General features: G+C 42.0%; 2 protein-coding genes across 3 annotated transcripts in view; one reads left to right on the top strand and one right to left on the bottom strand.

Annotated features, from left to right (window-relative positions):
- The window catches only part of GPLD1 (glycosylphosphatidylinositol specific phospholipase D1), a 60,109-nt gene extending 48,104 nt beyond the window's left edge, over positions 1-12,005 (top strand). Inside the window, exons 17-27 of one of the 2 annotated variants that reach the window (XM_055570776.1) lie at positions 754-828; positions 932-1,088; positions 1,759-1,900; positions 2,683-2,788; positions 2,876-2,969; positions 5,412-5,588; positions 5,917-6,077; positions 7,681-7,707; positions 7,805-7,855; positions 10,525-10,613; positions 11,153-12,005. In XM_055570776.1, the coding sequence (XP_055426751.1) occupies positions 754-828; positions 932-1,088; positions 1,759-1,900; positions 2,683-2,788; positions 2,876-2,969; positions 5,412-5,588; positions 5,917-6,077; positions 7,681-7,707; positions 7,805-7,855; positions 10,525-10,611 (1,077 nt within the window). In that variant the 3' untranslated portion in view covers positions 10,612-10,613; positions 11,153-12,005. Of the gene's footprint in view, positions 1-753; positions 829-931; positions 1,089-1,758; positions 1,901-2,682; positions 2,789-2,875; positions 2,970-5,411; positions 5,589-5,916; positions 6,078-7,680; positions 7,708-7,804; positions 7,856-10,524; positions 10,792-11,152 lie in introns of those variants that run through there. The other variant, XM_055570777.1, reaches the window with a different exon arrangement.
- A 3,169-nt stretch (positions 12,006-15,174) lies between these two features.
- The window catches only part of MRS2 (magnesium transporter MRS2), a 35,733-nt gene continuing 31,601 nt past the window's right edge, over positions 15,175-19,306 (bottom strand). The window contains exons 10-11 of the mRNA XM_055570780.1: positions 15,972-16,085; positions 15,175-15,443 (exon numbers count right to left, since the gene is read on the bottom strand). Of these exons, the coding sequence (XP_055426755.1) occupies positions 15,333-15,443; positions 15,972-16,085 (225 nt within the window). The 3' untranslated portion in view covers positions 15,175-15,332. The remainder of the gene's footprint in view (positions 15,444-15,971; positions 16,086-19,306) is intronic.

Genomic DNA, 19,306 nt, shown 5'->3' with positions numbered 1-19,306 from the left:
CATCTAGTTCCTTCTACCTGGAAAACCCCTTTTCCATTTTTTTTTTTTCCCTGTAGCGGGTAACGCGTCACTTCTTGGAGGAAGTGTGATCTAAGCCTTGCTTCGGGGGACTCTGTCGTCCTGTGCTCGCTGCCCCTTTGTAGCTCCTCACACTTCAGTGCCACAGTTGCCCCTTGGCCAGCTTTTGGGGAGGGTAGAGATTGGTCTTATCCATCACTGTGTACTCAGTCCTCAGCTCACCGTGGAAAGGAAATGATTCTAGAAGGAGGAGGGATGGAGAGAGGCAAGTTGTAAGATGGGAACAGGTTCATCACACAGTAACAGCACGGCCTGTGTCCCAAGGCAAGTGAGTGGTACTGACAAGATGTACTGGTGTTGAGAGAAGTAATGGGCTAGGTTGTGGTGGTGGTGGGGCTTCGTGGAAGAGCCAGAAACTGAGCTGGGCTTTGATAGAGTCATGGGCAGTTGAGTAGCTCATTCTGCAAATATGGTGAACAATTATGGATGGCAGACCCAGAGCAAGATGTGGGGGAGACCATGATGAAAATGACGATTTCTGCTTTGGGGACTGTCTCTTAATAATCTGATGGAAGAGGCTGATGTAATGGACTGGACACTGACTTCAGTCAGTAACTGAGCTCCTTGACCCTACAGGGCTCTGACGGTGATTTATTTCATCATCAGTCATCTTTGTCTTGCTCTTATTTAAGATTCCCAGGTCTCACGATCGCGCTGTGGTTTGTCCTTGTCTAGGGTGCAGTGTATGTCTACTTTGGTTCCAAACAAGGACAACTATCTTCTTCCCCCAACGTCACCATCTCTTGCCAGGTATGTTGACCACCTTCACCAGGTACAGAAAACAAGAGCTCACCACATCCTAATTGCCTCAAGGCTGAATTAAAGGTGGTTGGGTTCCCGTTTTTCTCTTCAGGATACCTACTGTAACTTGGGCTGGACCCTCCTGGCGGCAGATGTGAATGGAGATAGTGAACCGGACCTGGTGATTGGCTCCCCTTTTGCTCCAGGTGGAGGGAAACAGAAGGGAATTGTGGCTGCATTTTACTCTGCCTCCAGTTACAGCAACCGAGGTAGTGCTTGCTGGGGTGGGGGTGGGGTGGGCGGAGACCCCCACTGCTCTGGTCTGTGGTGCCTTCTCTTGCATAGGGATTTCGGTCCTATTTTCCTTGTTGTGTGTGGTTTCACCTGAATTCTCTAACATTCTTACTCTTCCAGATGTTTCAGCAAGTGATGTGGACAGAGTCCAGTGTGTCAACCTGGATCCAAAGCAGTGGGGGAGGGGCAATAGTTACCCTCATAGTTTCTCAATGAAAGAATGAAAAGCATTCTTCAGAAGCATCACTCAAGCATCCCAGTGATGCTCCAGCTGTCCAACAGGCCTTTTTTTGGGGGGTGGGGTGCACACAGTTTGTGGAATCCTTAGCCAGGGATTGAACCCAGATCCTCGGCGGTGAGAACACAGCATGCTAACCACTGGACTGCCAAAAAAATTCCCAACAGGTCCTCTTTTTAAACAGCACCCTCCACTTCACAGAGGCTAGCTCTAGAAATGTATTTTTCGTATGAAGTGTGAGTTCCATTTCTGATGCTGGGGCACTGGGGACAGGTGTGGGGGGCACATAAGAGTTGTGGCAAAAACAGCTCAATGAACCCATTTCTCATTATCCTACACAAAGGGCCACTCTTCCCATTCCTGTAGTCTTTCCACGTAAAGTAGAAGGCACTGCTTGTCTTGTGCAGAAAAGCTGAATGTGGAGGCTGCCAACTGGATGGTGAGAGGCGAGGAGGACTTTGCTTGGTTGGGGTACTCCCTTCACGGTGTCAATGTCAACAACAGGACTTTGCTCCTGGCTGGAAGCCCGACCTGGAAGAACACCAGTAGGTGAGACCTGATGTGGGGTGCAGGGACCAGTGACACAAGGGCTGGGTGCCTGAAGCCTGGGGAGCCCACTGAATGTGGGGTTCACAGGAAGTGGCTCTGAAAGTCCTACCCTTCAAGGAAAAGCAAAGACTGGGTCAAGTTGCAAATGTTCCTTTTTAGAAGTTTGAGCAAGAGAGCTCTGTTATTTTGCTAGGGTTGTCTGGATGGCTTAAGCAGCAGGAATCGATGATCTCACAGTTTCGGAGATTAGAGATCTGAGATCAAGGTGTCAGGGGGTTGCTATCTTCCAGGGTGCCTCTCTGTCACTTACAACCTTCTCCCTGCGTCTCATGCAGCCTCTTTTCTGTGCATTGATCTCTGGTGTCTCTCCCTCTTCTTATGAGGACATTAGTCATATTGGATCTGGGCCCCACCACGATGACCTCATTTCAGCATAATTAATTACCTCTTTAAAGACCCTGTCTCCAAATGCTATCACATTCTGAGGTACTGGCGGTTAGGATTTGAACATACGAATTTTGGGGAACACAATCCAGCCCATAACAGGAGGTACCCCCCCATTTTGTCAGTTGGAAAGTAGAATGTGAACCTCTTAACCTGGAGAGCCTTGATATTGGGGTTCATTCTGAAAGCTCCCCTACACCGATGACAAGGACCAGTAGCATGGGGTGGAGGGGGCGCCGTGAGTGGGGAAGATGTGGGTCATCTTTCCTTGGACCTGAGCTCCTGCCCAGGGCGGTATCCTGTGTCCCAGCACCTAAGCCCAGTGTGCTTGCTTCCAGTCAGGGCCACTTATTCCGCACTCGTGATGAGAAACAGAGCCCTGGACGGGTGTACGGCTATTTCCCGCCAATCTGTCAAAGCTGGTTTACCATTTCCGGAGACAAGGTATGGTGGCCCCCTCCCTCCCCAGGGAAGTGGACACCACAGAGAAAGTTTCTCAGCTGTACTGTAGTGACTTACTGCATTTCACAGGCAATGGGGAAACTGGGTACCTCCCTGTCTAGTGGCCATGTGATGGTGAACGGGACCCGGACCCAAGTGCTGCTGGTGGGGGCCCCAACTCAAGGTAGGTCACCCGCCATGAAACTTCACTTTTTCATGAATAGCTGTGTCACTCCTTGACCATGTCATATTGAGGGAAAGTTATGAGCTCTGGAGGCAGATAGACCTGAGTTTGAATATTTGTTTTTCTCATTAATAGCAACCTGGGTTACCTTGGGGGAAGTTGCTTTTAAACTCCCTGAATGCAAAATACAGCTTACAGTATCCACATTCAGAGATCTGTTGAAAATCACACATGAAAGTAACTTGGTGTGTTTTTAAAACTCCTGTCCCACTGAGCTTGGAGACACAGCAAATTTTATAAACCAGTTCACTGGGAACAGGTCCACTCTGAGAGTTTACGTTAATAAAACAGTATTTTGTTTACTTTATGGGAAAGTTAAAAACAAAACAAACAAGCAAAAAATGATTCTCTCCAAGAGTATAAAAGTGGATTATGCTTATTGTAGAAATTTGTGAAAATATAAGGAAATATATTTTCACACCTAATATTATATCTTGAGCATGTTCTCATATTAAGTAGTCTAAAACATGATTTTTGATACCTGTATCACTTTTTTTTTGCATATGTACATGCCAACATTTACTGTCAGATGGCCCAGTCTTAAGGCTCTTAATACATACTGTCAAATTATTTTTCAGAAATATTTTTGTTTCATACAATGTATTTGAATAATAAGCAGAAGTGAATTGGGCAAAGGAATGGTTAAATTTTTCAATGCACGAGTTAAGTCAGCAACTTGTTATAAAGCTGTGTCCTAACTCTGCAATAGTTTTTTGTTTTTTTTGGTTACAGAGTCTAGTTAAACTCCTGCAACACACATCACTAATTCTGTCTCACCACGTTGGTGTCAGAGTGCTATGAATTAGAGCATCCCAAATTTTCTTAGTCTTGGCCCCTTTACTGCCTTAGTCATTTTCTCTATTATAAAATACTGTGTAAAATGTAAAACAGAAAGGTTAATTATATATATCATGATATATGTGATGTATAAATGATGCTTGTTGAGATAGGTATGTAAATTCGCCTGCAGCTGTAAGGAATGATAGTCACGTCACATTTTATCCGGCTTCCCCAGTGGCATCTTGCAGACCATAGCCAGTGTCACAAGCATGTTACCAACATAGATATGACCCACCAACCTTGTTCAGACGTTCCTCTTTTTACTTGTATTTTGCCCATGTAATTTGAGGGGCCCAGGGAAAATAAAAACCTGGTAAATTATCCAGAATTGCAGGTCAGTCATGGGGTCGCAAAGAGTCGGACACGACCGAGCGACTGAACTGAACTGAACAAGCCTAAAGCCACGCACAGGGCCTCTCAGCACGGGGCCCCGAGCGACTGAACAGGTTGCCTGCTGTGTGTTTCTGTCCTAACAGCTCCTCTGGGGCCCTGTGCCACTTCCCAAACCCTGGACTCAGATCATCCTTATTTTGACCTGCACTGCTTTTCCAGTGGTGCCTGCATTTTATCATAACAACCCGTTATGATAAAACTCCAATTTTGCAAAGATATGACATCATTGAAAGGACTGTAGGGATCTAGTGTTGAAACTGGGACCTCCCCCAGCAGGTGGGTCATGTGGCATCAGACAGATGTCACTGTCTCACCAGCAAAAATTAAAGACAATTGCAGTATACCCATGAGTTCACTGAAATGTTTCAGTGTAGAGTTGGGGAATCACAGCTCTATGGACAGATTGAGTGAAATGTGAAAAATCTGACCCACTTGCAGGGCGAGTTCGAGTAAACGAATAATTAGAGTTAGGCCTATCCTCCTCACTCTCTCCCCACAGCCTCTGGCTTGGCAGGATCTCTGGGTCCGACTGTGGCCATGACACACAGCCGTTTAAATATTCAGTGGAGCTTTTACGGTACTCATTAAAAGCTACCAAGTATTTATGGTATGAAAAAGAATACTCAATGGCAAGGTGGAGGTGAGACTGGGAACTCACACACTGCTGGTGAAATGTAGACTGATGTACTTTCTCTAGTAAGAGGTTTGGCAAAATGGCAAGAGCCTTAAAAATAATATTCATTCCCCAAATCCAATGCTAGATGGGTCCCTTCTAAAAAATCTGTTCTCAGAAAATTAAATTTTATTTTAATAAAGGGGGAAGGATCATAGGAATTCATAAATATCATTTATCTTAGTATTAATTACAAAACCAAAGCTTTGTAAAAGGAATTTTGTAATCTGCAAAAAACCCCGTTAAAATGTGTATGTGTGTATATGTACATATATATCACTCTCCAGAAACAAATATATGCATTATATACATTTTCTTCTTTATACTCTTTTTGGGTGTTTTCCACACCTTTTGCAATGATCATATGTAAAGTCTTGGCATTCACAAATCTGACCGAGTTTCCCCTGTCACTGCAAGTCTGTGTCCTCGCTTCGTTCTTGTGACGGTGGCAGCTACTGTTTCGTGGTTTATTTCAGATGTCGTGTCTAAGGTGTCATTCCTGACCGTGACCCTGCACCAAGGTGGGAGCGCTCGGATGTATGAACTGACACCTGACTCGCAGCCTTCTCTGCTCAGCACCTTCAGTGGAAACCGCCGCTTCTCCCGATTTGGTGGCGTTCTGCACTTGAGTGACTTGGATAATGATGGCTCAGGTAGGAAAGGAACGGTGACTCTGGCCAAGAAGATGGGTCCCCCTCATAGGATCACCCCTGTTCTAGCCTCATAATGAATCAAGACCAGAGCCGGATGTACAAGAGTGAGTTGTACTTCTTGAACATGGTGACATGAGAGCCACCCACATGAATGAATGATGAAACAGAACGCAAAAGCCTCTGACTGCGTTGGAAAGAAATCAGGGTAGACCAGTGAAGGATGCATTATTATTAGTGGGAGGCTGGGTGAGGATCCAGCAGTGGAACAATGGAAAGGATGACAGCAAGGAATAAGACACTTCCTTCTGCTGGTTTTCATTGTTCACAGATGAAATCATCATAGCAGCCCCGCTGAGGATCACAGACGCAACTGCGGGACTGATGGGGGAAGAGGATGGCCGTGTTTATGTGTTTAATGGCAAACAGATCGCCGTGGGTGACGTCACAGGCAAATGCAAATCATGGGTAACTCCGTGTCCAGAAGAAAAGGTAAGTGTTGTACACACTGCCACAGCAAACTGGGAAAGGACAGCTACTTGCTGATGCTTTGGTAAATTATGTCCACTCCAGAACACTTAGTTTCTACTTGGACTCAGGTAACCTGACCCATACCTAAGGTCAGAACACAGTCACTTGCTTGAAAGCTGCTGGCTTTCCTGCAGTTCTGCAGTGTTTGCGCCCATGGCTGAAGTTCAGCTGGATGTGGTGTCTTACTGGTTCTTGGTTAGGAGCCCACAGCAAAAAAACAGGCTATAGCCACTGGAGTTTCATGAAGACTCCAGCTCTTTTTATTTCATCTTTCATTGCTTAAGTTCCTTGGATCTAAAACACTTGGCTGTTATTTTAAACTTAAAATTTAATTTTCAAATTGGAAAAAGGAAAGTTTATTGTAGAACTATTAGAAAATGCAGTACAAAGAAAATGAAAGTCTACCTAGAATTCCACTCTTGCAGAGATGTCTAGTAACCTTTTGATGTGTGTCCTGCTAGTATTTTTTTCTGTGAACTTAATTACTACCATTTATGTACGATGGCACCCCACTCCAGTACTCTTGCCTGGAAAATCCCATGGATGGAGGAGCCTGGTAGGCTGCAGTCCATGGGGTCCTAAGAGTCGGAAACGACTGAGCGACTTCACTTTCACGCATTGGAGAAGGAAATGGCAACCCACTCCAGTGTTCTTGCCTGGAGAATCCCAGGGACGGGGAAGCCTGGTGGGCTGCCGTCTATGGGGTCGCACAGAGTCGGACACGACTGAAGCGACTTAGCAGCAGCATTGTGCATTTACTCTCTGTGCCTGGGCTTCCCAGGTGGCACTAGTGGTAAAGAATTTGCCTGCCAATGCAGGAGATGTGGGTTTGATCCCTGGATCAGAAAGATCCCCCTGGAGGAGGGCATGGCAACCCACTCCAGTATTCTTGCCTGGAGAATCCCATGGACTGGCAGGCTACAGTCAAAGAATTGGACAGGACTGAAGAAGTGCCTAGCACTATGCCTAGCGCTTTATATAAACATATAAAATCTAATTCACATCAAAGTTATTAACTTGGCATTCTGTTCATTATAAAGAAACTGAAGATCAGAGAAGGAAGTTGTTACAGGTCACACTGCTAGGAAATGGTAGAACAGGGACTTGAACCAAGAGCTGATTCTTAAGCACACCCTTAAACCGTTACACCGTGTCTGTGTGTATATATTAATGGCTATGATCCTATTGTACATGATTTTGTATACAATTTTATAACTTTATCTTGTTCTACCTATCAATGTAATAAGTCTTCTATGCTTTCTATATTCTTACACAATATATCTACCAGATACCTAGCAGTTTATCTGTAGATAAACCGTTTAAGTGACTACTGTTAGTCACTTAGTCTATTTAAAATTTTTGCTGTTATAGTAAGATAAATATTCACATAAACATATTTATACATCTATTTTTCTGAGCTAAATTCCTGTAAGCAGAATTTCTGGTGACAAAGGGCTTCTCTAAGATGTAGAAATTTGAGTGAGTATAATTAAAACTGGTTAAAGAAAAAATCCATGAACAGCAATAACATTAACAGTCTCCCTTTCTTATCACTCTCTTTCAGGCTCAATATGTACTAATTTCTCCTGAAGTAAGTATCTTCTCAAAGAAGAAAAATGCCCTTTCCCAAGTTGATAAAATCATATGGTATGTTTTCAAAGGCCATTAACAGACCATGTGTTTCACAGGCAGGCTCAAGGTTTGGGAGCTCTGTGATCACTGTGAGGTCGAAGGAAAAGGTAAGTGCCAAGACTGTACAGCTTTGGTGTTTGAGTTTGTTCTAAGGCTGGGATTTGAGAGTGCTCTCATTTTGCATGTATTTTAGATTTCATTTGAAAAACTCACAAAAAAGAAAACACACAATCCCATAATTTTTTGGTGAAAGGTTCTCCTCACTACCCCTCCAATTTCATCCTCTACAACAGGGGTTGGCAAATTACAGCCTGTTGGCCAACTCCAGCTGGCTGCCTGTTTTTGTGTAATCCACAAACTAAAAATGATTGACATGTTTAAATGATTGGAAAAAATGAGAATATTTTGTGACACAAGATATTTATAAGAATTCAAACTGCAGTGTCTCTAACAAGCTTTACTGGAATATAGATAGCCACGTTCATTCTTTTCTCTTCCTCTGCTGCTGCTGCTTGTTCAGTTGCTCAGTCGTGTCCGACTCTTTGCGACCCCATGGACTGCAGTTACCTCTGATACTCCACCACAATTGCAGCTGACTGATGTCCCACAAAGCCTAAAATATTATCCTGGTCCTTCACTGTTAAAAGTCTGCCAACCCTTGCCATAATGGCTAAGTACTGTCAATATATTTTGGTTCTTTAGGAATGAACCAAATACATACTAACAATATATTTGTTATGTATTTGTTTCTTTTTGTATGACTTTAGAATAATTGTGCAAATATCTCTGCTGGCTAGATTTCTGGAAGACAACTAGGTCAAAGGATATGCACACTTTGAATTTTAATAGCCATGACACATTTAAAGGATTTTATCTGAAAACATACAGCTAAACCACTGATTTCACTCATTTATTTAAGGACATGACATTGTACAGATCTGTGCTAGGCTACGAGAGAGAAAGAGACCAAGTGTCTGCTCTTGAGGAAAATTAAGATTTATTTAACATGTGGGAAGTTAAATGGCAAACAAATATAGTAATACATGCTAACTGGAAGTGTGAACTGTGCTATGAAAGGCTAGAGAAGCCGTCAGATTTTTGAGTACAGAACCAGGTCTGCAGGGCTTGGCAGGCGCCGTGGCTTGGACTTGTAAGCACTGTGGTGAAACTGCCCTCTACTGGCTAACAGTTCAAGTAGCCCTTTAACTCATTTATAGGCAAGCTTAACCACAACAAAGAGAGAGATGGATTATAAGCTTATGGGGGGCTTCTCAAAAGACATGATCATAAGAATATCATAAATTTGGTTTGCATTTTAAATTTTATTCACTTTCCAAGAATCAGACGTTACTAAGAACCCATGAACTGTATACAAATAATGAACCATTGTTTATACCAACTGAAGGGGGTCGTGTAGATCATCTAAAAGTAATTTGATTCCTTTCTGTTTAACACTGCAAATTCATCTCCCTAATTACAGTTCATGAGTCGATATTAAAATTACTCCACTTTCCCAACACATACCTGAGGCTGGGGGCCCTGAAGAACTCTTTTGAGTGTGAAGATAAATCAAAGTTTATGTTTTAAAAATGGACACAACCTGAGGATGATGAGAGTGGGTGGCCTCTTACCAAGACATGAGTAAAAGTTACGATTTTGAAGACTCCTCTCTTCCTTTCTCTGTGTGAGCATTAAGTAACCAACTAGGATTAGGTGGACTGCTTACTTCTGTGGTATTGCCACCGGTTCTCTGGAACCTCCTGTGGGGCTGCCTTCAGCCAGCCTGCCAGCCCTGGTGGAACAGTGTTGTAAACAAAGAAACCTGAGACATGGCCACTGCCCCCCAGGTGCTTAGAATCTAAGTGGAAAAATGAAACATGCCCATGAGACCATCCAGGCCCATTTATGATGACCCAAATCCAACGGCAGTCAGAGATCAGTGGGAATCGGCTGGGGCAGTCGGGGAAGGCCTTGCAGCGCCCCTGGGGCCTGAGTGGATCTGGAAATCAGAGTAGGCTGACTGGGCAGAGAGAGGGCAAGAGCAGGGGAAGATTTGATTTTAGGAATGAAGATGGTTTAACCAGGAAAACAGGAGGCAGCTTGTGGCCAAACTACAGATGTATCCAGTAAATGAGCAATTCCACAAGTTAAGAGTTTAGGGCTTTTTTCTTCCCCTCTTAATTGACACTGTGGTATTTAAAAAGATACAAGCAAAGGGTTATACATAGTACCTGACACATCTGGATTCCATTGGGAGGTTTCAAATTTAAGTCAGTGAAAAACTTCACAGGTTTGGTCACACCCTGCTCTACCCGTCAGTCAGTCTGATCAGCCACACCTCACCTATCAGCCATGGTCCAGAAATACTCTTGGTAGTTTCAAAACTAAAATCCACTTCCAAAAATGTTTAAAAACTTGTATAAGCTTTGAAGGCAACTTTGAAAGCAGCAGGGGCAGAGGTGAACACACTGACAGCCAGATTACTCCAGATACGCCGTCTACGCTGCACACAGCTAGCATGCTGAATAGACGCACACAGATGCACTTTTCCTTGTGTACCTGAGAAGGAACTGGCGAGAACTTCCTCAGCTGTGGTTTTCTGAACCTACAGAGCTGAGAGAGGGTATTTAAACCCAGGGAAAAAGGCATTTAAGCTCAAGCCCTTGTCTGGCCAATGTCTAGCTTGCTTTTTCTAGCTCAGAGCATAACATGATGCCTGGACTACAGCAGGAACGCGACACAGGTTGGAATGAATCCTGTTTTGTGTCTCCTACAGAATCAAGTCGTCATTGCTGCTGGAAGGAGTTCTCTGGGAGCCCGACTCTCTGGGGTGCTTCATATCTATAGCCTCGGCCAAGATTAAAGGTTTCACTCCATTTTCCTCACCTGTCCCCCTCTCTCATGCTGAGTCATCTTCCGGATGAGCGTTCTGGGGGACAAAGTGGCATATCCAGGGGAGCCCTGGTAGCCCTACGACAGGTGGGGGCTCCTGGGGTGGAGACACACACAGGCTGGCTGCCAACAGGCCACAGAAGTGGTGACAGCACCTGAAGCACGTGGAGCAGTGGACGCTCTGGTTATCCATGTCCCTTTGCAAAGCTTGTTTCCTGTGCACCTGAACTTAATTCCTAACTGGCTTCCTGTGCTCAGACCTGCTGCAAAACCCGTTTCCTCTTCCACTTGAGCACCTGTGTCTTTCTGATGCCTGTAGCACAATTCTTGCTAAAAATGTCCTCTTGAAACTGGTGACCCATTCCAATCAAAGTGAAACAGAAAGCGCAGTAAACAGGAAAAAAGCATGAGAGAATGAGGAGAAAATATGGGGGGTGAGGCATAACCTCACAACTCCAAAATCACGTTGTAAATGATGTGGTCCTTTCTTATGAGGACTATTGTATTTTCAGTGTTTCATACAGTGAAGGACAAATATAGAGAGTAAAACATCACCTGACTGTGCCCAGATGCTTTTGGAGAAATGACTGTTCCAACAGCCGATGCACCTAGTGATCTTCTGCGTATCTGAAGTCATCTCAGGAAGCCTCAGGCAGCGCGAGGCTGCCACAGGCCTCACCAACAGAACCCGAACAGGAAGGAGAGAGATCTGCCTTGAGCTGAAGGTGACTGTGCGGGACCAAGAGGAGTGAGGCAGGCTTGGCCTCCCTACTTCCTGGGCTGGTCTCAGTGGAGCAGGTCTCATCTGCCAGGCCTGGAGGGTGGCATGTTTAGGGGAAAGGAACGGACCACAGGATTTCAGTTTCACTAAAAATCTGCGGGCACTGTTATCCGTAAACTGTACTAGTTGATTCTCTATCAGGGTAGAACCTCTTTTCTTCTGACACTAATGAAATGATACTAAAACCAGGAAAAAATTAAAATGACCAGAGCCCTTCTCTTAGCTTCTCTTGGGGCAGTAAAGAGACTGGTCAAAGGACACAGGGTTTCGGCTGAAGAGTTAAGTTGAATTCGAAATCAAAGGAAAAACCAGTAGAATTACAACTGTGAGGATATAGTGAATGTGTATATAGGAGAACAGCATAACCAGGCTCACACCTAGACAGGACCTCTGGCTCACTCCCAGGACCATCTCATCTTTCTGAAAGAGGTATACTAGCTGCATGGTTCCCTACGGCACAGCACAAAGCACAGAAACACCATTTGCTTTTCGGTTAACAACTATCGGCTGCTCAACCTATCTGAAGAATTGTTTTTATTAAAGTTTATTTTTAGGGGACCAGAAACGCCTTACTCATATTCCCTTATTCTGAGTGAAGACCAAGCTGATGATGCTGCATTTCAGTAAAGGCATGCTCTCGTACTGCGTCTCTTCATTTAGAAGGATGTGTACCTTCATCGGGCTGCTGCTAAACAAAGTGTTACGCTTTACTAAATGATCGGGCCAATGTTTAAACATGACTGTTCTTTACCTGAGGAGTTATATTTTTCTTAATGCCTAAACATAACAGCAACCAGCAAGAGGAGATGGTTAAAATTTACTAAGTTAGAAGCAGATCTTCATATAGGATATTTAACCATGCTAACCCGTATCAAGAAATTATATAAATTGTATCCTACTGCATATATGGAAAATATGTAAACACCTGGCATACAGAAAAAAAATCAACAGACTAATGTATTATCTTAACAGGTGAATTAAGTTTCCATTCTACACTAAATTAATTCTAAGCACTGGTCTGACTTCAGGTCAGTTGCTCAGTCGGGTTCAACTCATTGTGACCCCAGTGGACTGTGCCATGCCAGGCCTCCCTGTCCCCTCCCTGTCCATCACCAACTCCTGGAGTTTACTCAAACTCATGTCCATTGAGTCAATGATGCCATCCAACCATCTCATCCTCTGTTGTCCCCTTCTCCTCCTGCCCTCAATCTCTCCCAGCATCAGGGTCTTTTCAAATGAGTCAGCTCTTTGCATCAGGTGGCCAAAGTATTGGAGTTTCAGCTTCAGCATCAGTCCTTCCAATGAATACCCAGGATTGATCTCCTTTAGGATGGACTGGTTGACGCTTTTGAATTGATTCTGACATACTTAATACTTTATAGGGTTTAAATCTCTCAGGAACACAAATCTGAACTTATACAACAATTTAATTCAAAATTACCTTTATGATATCAGAACACATTTACATATTTGCAATTCTTGTCTATTACCTGTATATGCAAAGACTGTCTTACAGGCTTCAAGACTGGAATTGATTTATGCCTTTGTATCACAGAGCTAGAGAGATTTGAAGTGAGTTTGGGAATAAACTCAGGTCTCTGAATTCCCTATTCCATGCTCCAACTACATAACTATTACTAAAGTAATGACAGTAAATCCTGAATTTAAAGTGAGTTTAATATTTAATATTAATTTTCCAAAACTTAAAGCTGTGTACAAATCTTGGAATAACTCACCAAAATATACGGCTTTTTAATGATTATTTAGTGGTTATCAGTCTATCAAGAGTAAAGCAAGTATTAATAGTATCTTAAAATGACCCATTTTTGCTACACTTTCTTAGAGGTCTTACAATGACATGTTAAGAATATCATTCCCTGTACATGTTAAAGAGGATACGATTGCCTGCTTACTCATAACTGAATATTTCGTATTCACCTTATTTACAAATAATTTATATACTGTCCATTTAAATTCAATATTTAAAACTGAACTTTTTTCGTTTTGGCATAGGCTGTTTTATTACTTGATAGATAGCAGGCTGCTTCTTACATTAAAGAGCTATCACCAAAGCAGAGGCAGCAGACATCTAGAAATTAACTTGATTGAACCATGTTCAAGAACTTTATAAACCATTAGTACCTTCCCTATATCAGACTTATGAGGTAGTTGCACTTACTTCCCCTTTTACTGATGAGACACTGACTCAAAATTATTTTAGCTAAGCCCTCAAATGATGTTACTTAGCTAAGTAACATCAGAAAGAAAAGACCAAAATTCTATCCCGTACCTGACCTTAAACCAAATCACATTTTGCCTCTTGGACTTCCAAGTTTTCATCACAGTTAAGTAATATTTATTAATATTACCTATTTTACAGTGATAACCTGAAGATCAAAAACAGCATAGTGCTCTGAGGTATACCAAAGAAGAGTGCCCTGTGAAATATAAACATTGTCAAAGATACTTTATCTTAAAAATCAAACAGATACACGATGGCATTTACATTCCATAGCCACACCATAAGGCACGCTCCAAGACAAGCCCAGCGTGTTTCATGCTGTTCTAATGTCCTTTCTTAACCACACATGGAAATGGGAAACTTCATTTGTCTCTTTCAGATCAGCAACTGGAAAAAGCATTTTAATTCATTTTTACCCACCTGGTAAATGGACTCGATTTACTAATTTTGTAGTGTAAGAGCTGCTTTAGACTCTAGAATCGTCTATGTATGTTGCTTTTGGAGACAAATGTAACTGTAATATTCTACTGTGTAACTTTTTAACCTCCAGAAAATATAAAAAACATAGAAGATATCAGGTAGCATAGGTGCTTGAGACCTAAAAATATTAGCCATTTGTTTTAAACTCAACTCTGTGAAAACAAAAAGGTGACACAATTTTAAAATTTATCTACCCTCTTGTTTTAGGAAGCCCATCAGTCAGCCTCTCGGGTGTAGCCAAACAGCTGAAAAATGTGTAGCCTAGTTAATCTTGCTACACATTTTCCTTTTTTGGTGTTACATGTCTGTCCTAAAAACCAAGGAATGATCAAAACAGCTATAAAACAGTAACAGAATGGAAACACTTTCAACTATTTCCAAAGGCTTGCAAAAAAAAAAATAGTTTCATAGGTTGAGAAAGTAAAATTCTGAATAATTGGAATCTATACAAAGCTGATATTAATGTCTCATTTCCTTTTTGTATTCCTTATATAAAAATAGGGGCAGGGACTTCCTTGGCAGTTAAGAGGTTGAAATACCACACTTCCACTGCAGGGGACATGGAAACTATGTTCCCATGGGAACTAGTTCCCCTGGTCAGGGAACTAAGAGCCTGCATGCAGCCAAAGAATAGAAGAAGGGGAAAAAAAAAAAAAAGGTGGGGGTGGGGTGCAAATATAAGAAAATACAGTTATGTCAAAGACTGATTTAAAGTTTGTTCTAAGGTTAATATATATTATGCTAGCTTTTTAGTCACCTGAGAGTCAGGAAATTCACAAGAACATGATTCCGTACAGTAAGAACTGTGGTTACCTAATCTCACAACTACAGGTTTGGCAAGTTTCCAGGCTTCATTTGGCATGAGGCTGCAGTTTTGTTAACATGTATAAATTAAATAAAATCAATACCACAATCTAATCCTGGATTAAGTTAATCTCTCCATGTCTTACATCTATAAAAACAGCCTTTTAAGTTTGTAGGAAATAGAATTCTGGCCTTTTACAAAGCAAGCACGAAAATACAATTAAGTTCTAGTACTATGACTGCCATAATATTTTTATCATCAGACATTATAATTTAAGTGTCAGTGATTTTCTTTCAAGTCTCTGACTCCATAAAATAATAAAAAGATACTAGAATTTCCCTGTAACTACCATAAAAAAATAGTTCAGTTTCCATCAGGTTATTCCTAACGATTTGTTAGGATACCCCTGCTTGATCCAAGTCCATCCGGCCTGAAGCTGTGTTTCATTTCCAGCCTTCTGTCGGCCTGCAGTGTCTTCTTAGGTAAAGAGGCCATCTAAATAAAAGCAGAAAAAATTCATAATTTTAGTTGTGTGGGTTTAAAAGAAAAACCACCAGTAAAAACAATACATTAACCACTAAATGAGGGAAGGACTGCCAGCCATGTATCAATGTCTTGAGTACTTGCTCCAGGGGTATAAACTATAAGTAGAAGGCTATGAAAAAGAGATAAACTGTATCTTTTCCTAACACGACAAATATTGTCTACATTTCAATTTTGATTATGACAGACCTGCACCAGAATTACTAACACCTGTCTAAATGTACAATGCCTGTCACAGCGTTCCACCAAAATAAACTTCTAACTTACTGCACCACTGCTTTCCACATAACATCTAATTCTCCTTTTAACTACATGAAGCAGGAGGCACTGACTTAAGTGGGAAAGCTGGGCAAGGCTTAAAGACATTAAAAAACCTGCTCAGTGTCTCAAAGCCTGTGACAACTTAAGCCCAGGCCGGAGGACTTCAGGCCGGGGACTGCAGCCCGTCTGCGGTACTGCGCTGAGTCTGACCCTTCATACCAGAGGAGGCAGGGGAGCTTCCAGCTGTCGTCCAAGGAATGACAGCAAGCGCCTCCAGATGAGGCCGCTTCCCATAAACATAATTCCTGTGATCAGCCAGAACACTCTATGGTCCTAGAAGAGAACACAGTCAATTTCAACCACAAAGGCTAGGTTCCTTCATGATAAAATTTCCCGAACTTGTCACTGCCCCAGAGTTTAAAAGGAATTTTCAAACTTTGTGCTGCTCTTTCCTATAGGAACTAAGAACAAGTGCCCTAACAGCACTCAGAGACCAAGAGTCAAAACATAAACTGGAAGGAAAACATGATTTAAGAGAGTTATTTTATGATCATCAATGAACCAATATAACTGCTTTTACTCCTGTTTCCTTCCAGTCTTTGTTTACATTCACACAGATTTTAATATATAGGACATACAACTTGAAATTTCTGCTTATGGCCACCCTTGCTAAACTGTGAGGTATCCTGGCCTTACAGCCACCTCAAGAGTATTTTAAATTTTCAAGGAAAACACAAGTGTCATCTGTGCAACACGGGGACAACTGCTACTCTTAAACTGTTTTTCATAAAAGAAACTCTTAGGTAACACGACAGAAACTCGAATATAATAAAAGGAACTTTTGGCCTGGGATGCTGTAAAACAATGGTTGTTGCTGTTCAGTCACGTCCAACTCTCTTGCAACCCCATGAATTGTAGCCCACCAGGCTCCTCTGTCCATAGGATTTCCCAGGCAAGAATACTGGAGTGGGTTGCCATTTCCTTCTTCAGGGGATCTTCCAACCCACGGATCAAACCTGCGTCTCCAACATCCGCAGGCAGATTTTTTTTACCACTGAGCCACCAGGGAAGCCCCAAACACTAAAAGCATCATGAACCAAGAAAGTTTGGAAACCTCAAAGTTATAGTAAACATTTTCCCTGTCATTTCTTTCTTTGTGGCCATGCAACATGGCTTGTAGGATCTTAGTTTCTCTGCCCAGATCTTGAACCGGGTCCTGGGCAGTGGAAGCTCAGAGTCCTAACCATTGGACTGCCAGGGAATTCCCATGTCATTTTCAAAATTGTATGTTTTGCAGTGCAGGGCTTTCAAGTTCATGTGTGAATATACAGAAGCACAGAATTTAATCTCCCACATATTAGAAACCTCAGCTATAGAAATGCCATTATTTATTATCAACAATGGCTTGGTCTCCAATGATTGGGAGCCCAATTTCCTCCAAGATAGCCATTGCATAAATGACCAATAACCACTGATGGAAATTCAAGCCATATATGATGCAGAAATCTGCTTCCTTTTAACATGAAGTTAGATATTAGACATCATTTATCAAGAAGACAAGTGCTAATGTCAGTTAACTGCCTGGATGAATACATTTCCAGTTATTCTAAAAAAGACCCTAATTTATTAAGTAAAAATTATGCTTAAATAAGAGTTAGCATACCCAGATTACTGTTCTTTCCTATAGACTGGTTCTGTAATGCCCTATAAATGAAGTCTGGGATTGCTAAAATATGATGAACTTGAGAGGTAAGCAAGTTAAAAATTCCATGTGTCATTAAAATTAAAATATACACAGAGCAGAGTGTGAGACCTCTAGGAAATTAAGGGAGGGGAATGTGTCTGAAAGTTGGATTTTCAATGCCCGCCCTGCTTTGGGTATTCCCTATAGTATTACGGCACGCGTAAGTACCTATGTTTTGAGCTCTTCATCTCCACCGTCTAGCCTATCTACTCCTTAGAAATAAGACACCTACAGCATCCTGGTGTGCCAAAGGCCCTAAACTGATGGGGACATGTCAAAAGTACTTAGAAGATGGTATGAAAGGAACAATTTGAATATCAAGATAAATAATGAGGGCAGTGTGACAGATTGTAACTCATTGATTAAATAAGATCCCATGAGTCCATACTGACACAAATGAATAAATAATTGGCAGAGAAGGAGGGCTCTATCTGACAAAGAACAAAAGTAGGAAGAATGATGGAATTAGCAATGACCATGTGATAATCATCCCTGTAGTATCTGATTCAGGCATGAAGCATTTTTTGGATCAACAGCAGATACCAAAACTAGAGGGTGCAAATTATTAAAGAAATGCACATCAAAACTACAATTAGGTGCCATCCTGCACTGGTCAGAATGGCCACATTAAAAACTGTACAATTAACAAATGCTGGAGAGGGTGTGGAGAAAAGGGAACCCTCCTACACTGCTGGAGGAGTGTAAGCTGGTGCAGCCTCTATGGAAATCAGGAGGGCAGTTCCTTAAAAACCTAAAAGCAGAACTGCCATATGATCCAGAAATCCCACTCCGTGGCATATATCCAGAGAAAACCATGATTCAAAAAGACACATGCACCCCAGTGTTCACTGCAGCACTGCTCATGACAGCCCCAAGACCCGAGAGCAAGCCGAGTGTCCATGGACCCATGACTGGATACAGGTGTGGCGCCTACATACAGTCGATACTACTCAGCCACAAAAAGAATGAAATAACACCACCTGCAGCAACACAGATGGACCCAGAGATTATCACACTAAGTCAGAAAGAAAAAGACATATGATGTCACTGATATGTGGAATCTAACACGTGTACACCCATGGCGGATTCATGTTGATGTATGGCAAAACCAATACAATACTGTAAAGTAATTAACCTCTAATTAAAATAAATAAATTTAAATAAAAAAATAATAAATAAAATATGACACAAATGAACCTGTCTACAAAACAGACATACAGAACAGGCTTGCGCTTGCCAGGGGGCTTGGGGGACAGTGGAGTGGAGTTTGGAGTTAGCAGATGTAAACTATTATATACAGAATGGATAACAAGGTTCTACTGTACAGCACAGAAAACTGCGTTCAATATCCCATTACAAACCACAATGGAAAAGAATATTAAAAAACGTATTATATGTATAACTGAATCACTTTGCTGTACAGCAGAAATTAACACAATCAACTATATTTAATTAAAAAAAAGAAAAAAACTAGAGGGTGCAAATTTGATGAACGGCAGGGTTCTTAGAATATACTTAATTCCACAGAGAAAGTAACTTCATAGGACAGAAAATTAGCAGACACCACCTTAAGCAAATGATCAGAGTTAGTATCACCAGTAGTGAGACATACTGACGCCACGGGGCTCCTGATGGGATTCAATGTGAAGAGCGCAGACAAAAGTGCGTCACAACCAGATTCCAGTAACGAAGACTGATCAAGAGCCAAACAACTGACCTACATTCTGTGTAAGCATCAAGGCCATGAAAGACAAAGTCTGAAAAACTGGCCTAGATTAAAGGAACCTAAGGAGACACAATGACTATTAAT

This window comes from Bubalus kerabau, chromosome 3, assembly GCF_029407905.1.
Source record: "Bubalus kerabau isolate K-KA32 ecotype Philippines breed swamp buffalo chromosome 3, PCC_UOA_SB_1v2, whole genome shotgun sequence".
Classification (NCBI taxonomy): domain Eukaryota; kingdom Metazoa; phylum Chordata; class Mammalia; order Artiodactyla; family Bovidae; genus Bubalus; species Bubalus kerabau.
This window is presented reverse-complemented; position numbering and strand designations above follow the sequence as displayed.